At 39.2% G+C, this 11,380-nt stretch overlaps 2 protein-coding genes across 2 annotated transcripts in view; one reads left to right on the top strand and one right to left on the bottom strand.

Annotated features, from left to right (window-relative positions):
• The window catches only part of crybg1a (crystallin beta-gamma domain containing 1a), a 30,404-nt gene extending 27,566 nt beyond the window's left edge, over positions 1–2,838 (bottom strand). Inside the window, exon 1 of the mRNA XM_079574284.1 lies at positions 2,490–2,838. Coding sequence (XP_079430410.1) covers positions 2,490–2,809 — 320 coding nt within the window. The 5' untranslated portion in view covers positions 2,810–2,838. The remainder of the gene's footprint in view (positions 1–2,489) is intronic.
• Positions 2,839–5,987: 3,149 nt separating this feature from the next.
• On the top strand, positions 5,988–7,064 carry ccr6b (chemokine (C-C motif) receptor 6b; the record flags this gene model as incomplete). The annotated part of the gene is made up of 1 exon (XM_079574286.1): positions 5,988–7,064. The coding sequence occupies one exon, from the start codon at positions 5,988–5,990 to the stop codon at positions 7,062–7,064; it is 1,077 nt and encodes a 358-aa protein (XP_079430412.1).
• Between the last annotated feature and the right edge of the window lie 4,316 nt (positions 7,065–11,380).

Here is an 11,380-nt window from a genome sequence, read left to right on the forward strand (position 1 = left end):
ATTAGGATATGACTCATGACAGAATGAGAAATTATGAAAATCAAAAATTGTTTTCTAATCAAAAACAGCCATATCAACGGCAGAATGGTCACCGAACATTGTACTAGTCAGGTATCCCTTGAATTTGCCCATGGTTTTTGTGAAGGTTTAGTCAATGTGATTTAAGATGAGGTGAAGAAGTGTAGTAATGTTATTTCAATATATAAGCTAATACTTAGAGAATAACTGTTAATTACATAGAAACTCATGTTGTTACGAGTACTACGAAAACAAATAAACAGTAATAATCCCTATGGTCACACATATGAAAATAAAACATGAGATAGATCAGAAAATAACAAAATGTTAAAAGAGAATTTTTGAACCAAATGTTATTAATGTATTAATGTTATTGAAGCATGTGTGCTGCCTCCTATATAGTATAAAACATACACAATGTTACTCATACAGGAGACTCCACCGAGTCACAGTGCTGTAAAATGTGAATATCCTTTTCTGTTCAAAGACAGAACAAACAGGCCCCAAAGTAAAGCCATGACGTCATAGTCACACAAAACGACCTATTTTCTATGTTTTATGAGTTTCAGCACAGATTCTGAGGCATACAGAGAATATAGGGCAATGTGCCACTGCCTGTAGATAATCAGGTGTGGGGTGTTTGCACAGCAGGACTCTGACGTAGCAGCCCCTAACGGGCGCACACTGAGATAGGATTTCAACAACAACTTTTTATCTATTGGGAGAGGATTAACAAAAGTACTAATATAACAAAGACTGTTATTGCTGAAGGATGTAACTGTCGACCTCCAAAGTACTTCAAAGCATCTCCATTATGGAACAAAATTACAGCCTGAAGCTGAGCGTAGCATAGCATTAACAAAAGGTAACAGTGAGTTCAATTCCTCTATCCAGTAATCACATGCCCAAAGAGCATCCTTACATCAAAAACAAAACAGCTTTTAATGCTGAACTCTTAGCCATTCTGATGACGATCTCTCAACACTAACATCATCTTTTGTAAATAAAGATAGTTGAGTTTAAAGGTGTAATGTGCAAAAAGCTGAAACAGAATCTAAGGCCTTCTCCTGTGGAAAACACTCAGAGTAAAGTGAAGTTCGCTGTTGCCATGTTAATAACAAGTCGCTTCTGAAAGTGGCTTCTGTTGCCAACCCTCAATGTAGGACAGAACCTCCACATAATTCAGCCAAGCTGCCATGGTCCAAAATCATGCAGAACAGTTTATAAACAGGGATCTGAATCAAAATTTGAATTAGAATATTTTACAACTGGCCTTAAGTGGTTTAGTCTTCAAAGGTTCAATAATAGATTGGCTGTAAATGGCACTGTGCAACTACTTTTTAAATTTTGTGATACTTGTGCAACTGGTGGATCAACCAGCCGTGTGTGAGTGCTATTACGCTTGTCATTTTTCATTCACTGCTGTGTAACGTCAGAGCAGCCATATCATGTACTATCTCCAACTGTATGCAAAGCAATACTAATATTTGTTCACATAACCCAAGCATATAGAGTCATATGCCTCACACCTGTACAGCAGGTTAACATTATGCAGTGCCTTCCTTCATAACACAACCACGTCCCCTGTCAAAGTAGGTGAACCTTTCAATACCAGACGTCGCACACAATAGTCAAAATATCAACAACAGCTGACTCAGGTGCGGTCGGACATTATTAAAGAGATTGACCACGGAGCAGACTAACCAGAAGTGTTTGAAAAGGCAGTTCAAAGTGTTTTGAAGCCACGCAAAGAGGCTATTGTTTGTGGTTATTATTGCTGTTCTGGGAGGAGTGACACAGACTTATTTAAATGTGACCGAGTACAATAACAAACACCCAAGACAGGGCAAGATGTTATGTTTTGTACACATTAATTCCCTAAAATCTAAAATGAATCTGTTAGAAATTATGCAATAGCCTATTTCCCCACTTGAGTAACAGTGAATGCATGGTTTGGCTTTTGACAACAGCCTTACATGACTAAACTAGTTCGTCCACAGTTCTCAGCAGTTGCAAATCAAAAAAATGCCAAAGGGAATAACAGCTAGCTTGCACTGCTCCAGTTACTCACTAATGCTGCTGTCACCTGATGGTCTATGAGAGTGGGATTGGTTGCAACACTCAGGGCCGCAGGTAGTTTAGAATCATCAGTTTATTTACATGTAAGAGCCTGTCACCAGCATCCTTCTCTCTAAGTATTACTAATCTACTCATTATGTGTGTTCCAGACTTACACAATATCACTCTTGCCTTCCATCAACATGTTTTTGCTAACCCCTTCCAAAGGTGGTTATGGAGACACCACCTTAACCCTCAATAAACATTTAGGTTTAGTGGCCCATCATTGTTATCCCCCATTTGAATGATTGACAACATAACTGGCCTATAAAACAAAGGGAGGTGTCCATTCTATTTGGATTGTGACAGAGATGGTGACAAACTTTCTACTTGAATTATAATAAGTTTCTTACGTGTGTCCTGGGCTGACGCTGTCCAGTTCGCCTGTCTCTGTGAAGAACACATCCTCAGCTTTCTTCTTGGATTTCTTCCTCTTGAGTTTTAAGGAGAACACAGATGTTTTGACCTTCTTCTCTTTGGGGGACTCGGGGGACAGATGCGCAGGCAGGGTGCTGTGGTCCCCTGGGCTGACAAGTTCCGGACTTGTGGGGAGAGAGAAGGCACTGCTGAGGATCCCATCTTTGCTCGCTGCCCGCTTTATCTCGTTATTCTCTTTGTCCGAGGACTTGGTTCGAAACAAGCTCCTGACCTTTAAAGTGCTGGATTTATTCATGACGGCGACTGCAGGTCCTCGTCAGGAGACTGAACAGAAAACAAAACCATGAGGAGAAGTCTTTCAATCACAAAGTGATTCATTGGGCTGAACCTGCAGAGCGAGTTCCCGCTGCAGTTTGGACTTGCCCACGCCGGGCGCGCGCCTCAGGTATTGCACAGGTGCAGAGGTTTGTGCATAAACTGTGCATTTATTTGTCCTTTCTTGTGTGCGTCATCGTAAATATATACTTTAGCTGAAGTTACTGTACCTGTAAGTAATGCATACACACTGGAAAACAATTTAGCATGCACGAGAGAGAGAGAGAGAGAGAGAGAGGGAGGGAGAGAGAGAGAGAGAGAGGGAGAGAGAGAGAGGGAGGGAGAGAGAGAGAGAGAGAGGGAGAGAGAGAGAGGGAGGGAGAGAGAGAGAGAGAGAGGGAGAGAGAGAGAGAGAGAGTAAGAGAGAGAGAGAGAGAGAGAGAGAGAGAGAGAGAGAGAGAGAGAGAGTAAGAGAGAGAGAGAGAGAGAGAGAGAGAGAGAGAGAGAGAGAGAGAGAGAGAGATTAATCCATTAATCCACCATTCATTTTTGAGTTCAGTAAAGCTTATTTCTATTGGCCATTTTTCTAGGTCCATCAAAACTGCCAGCGTTTTGTGGCACTGTTTTAAGCCCTGCCACAAAACTTCCAGTTGCTTGTTTCACAATAGAGCCAAAGCCTGTTTGTCCTGCAGATAATCAAAGTCACTTCATCAATGTGCTACCTGGTCCACAAATCCACGACGTGGGTAAGAGAAATCGTTGAAACAGCTCTATCTGCTGGACACACTGTAAAGCGCATACTGGGGTAAAACAAGTATTATATGTCTATATATAGGTCAATGCAAGGACAAGGATATGGGGCATCAGAAAGTGAACACAGTAAAACAAAATACTAGCCTACATTATAGCCTAGTCTACATGTGATGTTAAAGTGCATATGACACATTTTTGCTAGAACATAGATAACACAATTAAATGTAAGATTTTGCCGAGCTGTCTTTAGTTTGGCCATTTTTGTGATGTTTATAGTTTCGCTTCCTTATTGGACACCGACAGGAAGTGACACAGATGAAGGCAAACAATTTTAAACTGTTGCCGTGCCGACCATGTTAAGTCAATGGGAAATTAGTCCAACTGCCATGGGACATTACCTTCATCACTTTTCTTCCTAACATTTCTTTATTAAAATGGCTGCTTCATTGAAACAAAATGAAAATTACGCAACTGATTCAAAAGCATAATTGAAATATTTACCTTCTGTGATACGCATCTAACCATTTAAACTACTCAATTTTTCACACTTCCTCAATGTTATATTTGTTATGCTTGTAGCCTGAAACTCAAAGACAATATTCAATAAATAATCAAAGACATTACATTTGAATATGGAGATGAGAGCCCGAGCATAGGAGGGGTATTTATCATCATCATCATCATCATCATCATCATCATCATCATCATCATCATCATCATCATCATCATCATCATGTAGGCAGCTGCTGTGTAGGAAGGGTGTGCGTGTGAACAGGTAGCAGCTCAGTAACTTCAGAAACAGGAGGTACTAGTGCTCCAGGCTCTCACTACCTCAGATTGTGGTTCAGCTTCAGAGAGCATTGCATCAAAGACATCGCTCTGTGCTTTTCATCAAGAGCTACCTGTGAAGAAACACCTAAGTGGACTCTTTCAACTCGCTCAAGGTAGGTGTGTTTTACAATATGTCATAGTTTCATTATTATCACTTTTACTTATTTTACAACATTTTTAAAGATAAACTAATAAAATGCAAAGATGAACACACAATAATAAAGCGCTTTCTTTTGACTGTAGACAAAAATATGCAACAGTTATTACATTTAAAAGGAAAACCTGAGTAGTAGCGTCCACTCTCGCCTGGCCTATATAATACTTCTCCACTACGAAATGGAAACACAACTACCACTATATCAAGGAAAAAGCATGCCTTACTCTTTGATGAATGATGCAAACACACATTTCTTTAAAGTAGAACCATAAACATGGAAGTGGAGATTTACTAAGCTTCAGGTTCCTAGTCAAAGGCCTATTACTGATAGCTTGTAAATTATCTCCTGCCTTCCCCTTCAGATAATGTGTGTGCTAAATATGATTTCTTCCTCAAAATGAAAGCGTATACCATGTAATCTTTGTAGAAAATGTGAGAAGTGAAATTGTCACATGGCGCACATGCTTTTTTTTTATGTTGATGTTTGCTTTTCATCTCTCTGTGATCTTCCTACACATTTACGTCTACAGCAGAAAGACAATGAGCACAGATAAGAAGGATATCAGCTTTGTACATCAGCAGAAAGTCACAGCTCAGCAACCTACAGCCCGGCCTCGCCTGTGTCACTTATTGTAAAAAATAGCCACAATTGGGTCATGCCCAAACAAGAGGAAAAGCTAAACTAGAGCAGAACTTTTCACCCCCAGTTTAAACACAGGGCTTCCTGTTTCAAAAACAGTGAAAGGTTGCAGATGCATTATTAAAGATCCATCTGATAGTATAGTATAGTATAGTATAGTATTGCTGTGTAGTATAGTATAGTATAGTATAGTATAGTATAGTATAGTATAGTATAGTATAGTATAGTATAGTATAGTATAGTATAGTATAGTGTATCATTGCCACAAAGATAATACGCTGCTAGACAAAAAAGAAAATGCTACAAAAAATTGGTTGCTCTAATATAGCTTTGATTAGAACATTTGCTGCATTGTTTCGAAACTTCTGCAATGTCAAAAGATCCAGTGTTGCATTATTTTTCACCAAGTTCTTGTATTGATGATGGGAGAGTGTGACCACTGTGCAAAGCCTTTTCCAGTACAACCCAAAAATTCTCAATCTATGAAACTGCAAATGAAAATCTCGTTTGCAGCAGGATTATTCATGGTTAATTAAAATGTGCAACTATTACAGTATACACGAATAGTCCCCCCTCTATAATAATATTCAAATTGACAATAAGGCTTTGAAGGGACACCTCAGACAGGAAAATATTCTCATACCTTTGCTGTAGCACCAGTGTTACATTATACATGCCATTCTTCAGGTTATTCAAGGGTTTCAGTCTCCATTGCATGACAACATATAATAAAAAAAAAATCAACACAGTGCTTCTTGTCATTCACAGTTTGCAAGGATGACCACTGTGACACCAAGCTATGATTATGACTATAACATCAGTGAGGAGCCGTGCACCTGGACGCAAAATCCCACAGAAGTCCTGGTTCAGACCTACATCCACTCCTTCATCTTTGCTTTTGGTCTGATCGGAAACACCCTGGTCGTCGTCACATACGTTTTCTACAAGAGAACCAAAACTATGACAGACGTGTACCTCTTTAATGTGGCGGTGGCGGACCTTATTTTTGTGGTGGCATTGCCTTTTATCATCTACAACGAGCAGAACGACTGGGGGATGGGCTCGGCCGCATGTAAGATCCTGCGCTTCTGCTACAGCGTAAACTTATACAGTGGGATGCTGCTGCTGGCGTGTGTCAGCATTGACCGGTACATTGCCATAGTCCAGGCCAGGCGCTCCTTTGGCAACCGCTCACGAGCTCTCCTCTACAGTCGCATCATCTGTTCAATCATCTGGGTTTTTGCGCTGGCTCTGACAGTCCCCACACTTATCTACACCAAGCTTTTCCAAGGGCCCCACAATGAGTTGATGATGTGCGAACTTTCCTTTGACAAAGACGAGACCGCCAAACTCGTCAAAATTTTGGTGCCAAGCTTACAAATGGCAGTGGGATTTTGGTTGCCACTTTTGATTATGGTGTTTTGCTACTCCTGCATTCTCGTCACGTTGCTCAGGGCCCAGAGTAGCCAGCGTCACAAAGCCATCCGGGTCGTCTTCGCAGTTGTGGTGGTCTTCATCATCTGCCATCTTCCCTACAACTCGGCGCTGCTCAAACACACGCTGTCTCTGTTCAAGGAGAGAAGCTGCGCAGCGGAGCAGCTAAAGTTCACCGTTCTGTCCATGTTCCGCAGTGTGGCCTACCTCCACTGCTGCCTCAACCCGGTCCTGTACGCCTTTGTGGGGGTCAAGTTCAGGAGCCACTTCAGGCAGATCGTGGTGGACTTGTGGTGCTTTAGTAAGAGGTACATATACAACGCTCGCGCTTCACGCAGCACCTTGGATACAGGCGTCACGGGCTTCTCCACAGGGCTCAAGTCTGCAGACGGCTCCAACATGTCCTCCTTCAGTGCATGAGTGTCAGATTTATCATTTAGACATTGGATGTTGAAATTTATTTCAATTATAATATGCAAATTAGACAAGATAGCAGCCTAAAAACAACACGTTATTGCTGTCAATTAAACCCAACTACAAGATGTTATTTTCACTTTCTGCATTAACAGAGATGGATATCAGGAAGGGCTTTGAATCTATATGTGAAACCCAGCAAACGATGCCAAATTTGTTAAAGATATTGAGGCAAGGGAAACCATTTCAGTGCATGTACATAGCAGAATAAACTTGATCTAATAAATAGGAAACAAGTCAATTTTTTTTTCATTTAATCTTTTTATTTTATTTTATTTTTTTCACTATTTTATATTTATTTTTTATTATAAAAATGTATTGTCTTTTGAGATATCCTCCGTTGCTCCGTTCTATATACTCTACACGATTTTACCCTGGATTATTGACAAAAAATGGAATGGTGATAAAGGAATGAAACAATCAAGAATACAAACTGCTGATCCTTAGTGGTAAGTATTGAAATAAAAAAAGTAAAAGTACTTCAATTTGGACTTTTTACTTTTTTGATTTTGATCAAAGTATTGATTGGTGTACTTATGCATAGTATAATAGAGTAGGTAGATCTAAAGGCCGCTGTAAAATAGTTCTGATCAGAAATATCAAAAGTCAGAACAAACATAAACTCTTTCTGTTGTTTGAGAAATCCATGTGAAATACTTACATTTCGTTTAACTTTAAGATCATTTGTAAGTCGATGTTTTAATACTTTATTCAATACATATACACATTATATACTGTAACTACTGTATGTATAATAAACAAACAAAACCGACTTGGTTGTGGTTGTTGAACCTACTTTATTATGTTTAGTTGCATTTCCTGCGTCTTGTGGGTTTTTGAAGTCTGTGTGACTAATGCCACCAACCCTCTGTTGGGGAAACTTGTCCTTTTTAGTTGACGCAAGCATTGCAAAATCTATGCCATTTTGTCAGAGACGCAAGTAAAGCACGTTTATGGGTTAACTGTGCGAACAAAATTAACTTTTTCCCCAAAGAGCTTAGGCTCCGGAATAAAGATACCCCACAAAAGGATACCATACCATACCATACCAACTTTATTTATAAAGCACTTTAAAAACTGTACAGTTGGCCAAAGTGCCGCACACAGAAACAGATACAAATATTTACAGTAAAAAAATATGAGGTAAAAAGTACAACACAACAGCAGCAACATCAATTTGCGTTAAACACCAGAGAAAAAAGGTGCGTTTTTAGGAGAGATTTAAAAACAGGAAGGGACTGGGCCTGTCTAATCTCTAATGGCAGCTGGCAGCAGGATATCTACATCAAGATTGGTGTATTCTGCATTGGGGAAATTTACAACATACAGTATCTGAAATGACAAAAGAAGTCATTTTCATTTTCATTATGTCTATGGTTATTTTACAAAGACGTGCCAGTGAATAAACCCTATGGTTCACAATTTATCTTTACAGTGCTGTGTTTTTCATTACCAGTTTTGTTTCAGTGCCATAGAAATATAAAGGCACTTTCTCTAAATCAAATTCACACAACTTTAAGGTCAAGTGTCATCTGTAGAGAACAGTAACAAATATCCAAAATGATTTTGAAAAAAGATTCAAAGCGGAAATATCTGTGTTTGCAAATGAACTCAAACTTCAAAGGTGAATTCAGGTACTTTGGGACATCAGGTACTTTGGGACATCAGGTAATTTGGGACAGGATAAGCAAATGGTCTATTACTTCAGTTCTAAAAAGTGTTATCTTATAAGTCAATAGCCTTGAATTTTTGTTCTGGGGGCCTATTATAAGGATAAATAAAATGTACCCCTGTGACATAAAGTATATAAGTTTACTCAAACAAAAACATGTGGTGTGAGAAATGGCATCTGCCTATGCCTGATTTAATCATAAGGGTATAATATTTAACTGATGAAACACTGTATATCTAATTTATATAGAATCATGTATTGTGCTACAGAGCAAATAATGCAATATGTGTATATTTTTACTTTTAACACTTTTTAATGCTGTCCCAAATGACCAAAGCATGGTCATTTGGGACAGCATATTTCAGGTATTGTGGACAGTGTGGAATAGCAATATTCCACCTGCACATTCATATAATTTAATACATTCATGATCAAGAAAGTCAATCAATCTGAACTGTAATTGTGCTGTGGAACTTGCAAAAAGTGCTTTGAATCAGTCGTGCAAGGAGGTTTATTTTGTGGTAACAGGAACAACTTAAGGACTGCCTCAAAATAATAAGCGTCAAAATAAAAATGTACATTTGTTTCACAAAACATTTGAGAATATACTGGAACTTTACTGGGACTTGGAAATGGTGCTCTCACATTTTTGTGTTTTGTTCTTATTAAAGTCTTATTCACACTGACTTCTGATTAATATGCTACATTTTTTTAATTGATATAGACTAAGTTTACGTCCAGTTCAGTTCTGGTTCCTTTTTGGAGACTCTAAAACAGCAATTTAGTAGAACTGGACTGCCTGAATAAGTAACACATTGTTTTGCCTATCAAATCCCATAGGAAACAACAGCCTGTCCCAAATGACCAAACACAACCCCAAATAACGTGTTCACTGTCAATCAAAACAAAATCGTGAGTCACATTTTGTAAAAACGTCACACAAACTTCAAATTTGACATAGGCCTAATGAAAGAGGACTCACTGCAGGGACATTGTCTTCACTGTGGACAAGAGCGAGGCCACAAATGAAAAATAACAAAAACTGTCCCAAATGACCTGAATTCACCCTAACCCAAATATTGTACTTACCATAATGTCAAGCGCAATTGCTTGGGTCCAGAAACATAACTAAAGAGAGTCCCCTGGCGGTGAATGTATGAATTACACCATAACCCAACGTTTTAAAACTATTACGAATTATGTGCTTCAAGGCAGAGGAAAGTGGATAACAAAGAAATAACTACCGTCCGTAATCACTTGTGACCAGATCCAGGTCCCAAACATGTGTAAGTGTGAAAGAACATCAGTGCTATTTTACTAAAGGTCTTTGCTTCATGGCGTGGCTGCTACACTATGACATGTTCTTGAGTAACTAATTAATACATTTATTAATATTTCAATGGATTTTCATTCATCTAGGCTTAAGGATTATTCACTCCACCTTTCATGGTGCCTTCCTTAATCAGAATTTCCTGTTATGTGTTGTCAGTTAAATTACACTGATACAGTAAAGCAAAGTTGCACATGAGCTTTTATTTGGCCCATGTATTAGACTATTTTACTTTTCACTTAAATACTCTCACTTGAGTTTTGTTTTTTGGCCATGAACAAAAGATAGCTCTGATTCTGCATATTGCCCTTGTGTCCTCGAGCAAGACACATCACCACTTTGTCCATACAGTGTGCTTATGAGTGTGGAGAGTGTGATTTATGGTTGGCTTTAGAGTACTACAGTAGCAAGGCAAGTAATAGTAGCATATTTTGTTATTGACACTTGACCTGCAGTTTACGAGGATGATGTATGATCCCTTCATGTTGACATTGAGAAGACGTGCTGTAAAAAAAAAAGCATTTTACGGCACTGATTTAGAGTTTCATTTGGCCCCAGGACCATTCCAGCTCTCTCCCGTACTATGCTTTGAGAAGAACATAATGTAACAGGGCGGCGCCAGATTCCAACCTTGCAAGATACTCAATCAAATAATAATCAAAATGAACACTTTCCATTAAGGTGTTTTGAAAGCCCACTCAAGTATTTTCATCTTCGATTTGATGATGAAGTCACTAACCCCTATTGAAATGATCTCTGATGACTCTGACCATCGCACTGTGTTTTTCTGTGTGTCATTGATGCAAATTAGCACAGGCTGATTCATGCAGCGGCCCAGTTTGTGGTCAGTCTCTGGCCATGGACGAAAGGCTGCTGGTGTGCAGACTACAGCCATGTGTGTCAGAGCCTTATAAAGGGCTAAACATTAAGTGGGAATGCGCTTGCCCCGGCTATAAGGATATATATTTGGTTAATTATTCACTTGAGTAATATAGACATAGCAACCTTTTTGTAGCTATAGGCATGTCTTTGATGTTGCACTTGCTGAGGGAAGCCAAAGGCCTAACTAGCTATAGATTTACATCATTAGGGGTACCAATGGTAATTTATAACATGGAAACAATTTGAAATGGGTTTTTAGCCATACAGTTTCTCATCCAGTGTCAGCAGTTGATGAGGATGCACCTAACTGGGAAACTTGTTCAGGTTGTACCCCATAGAGAGTAGCCAAAGAGGTCAGACACTGGGTCACCCGCGCTG

Source organism: Gobius niger (assembly GCF_951799975.1).
Source record: "Gobius niger genome assembly, chromosome: 16".
Taxonomy (NCBI): Eukaryota; Metazoa; Chordata; class Actinopteri; order Gobiiformes; family Gobiidae; genus Gobius; species Gobius niger.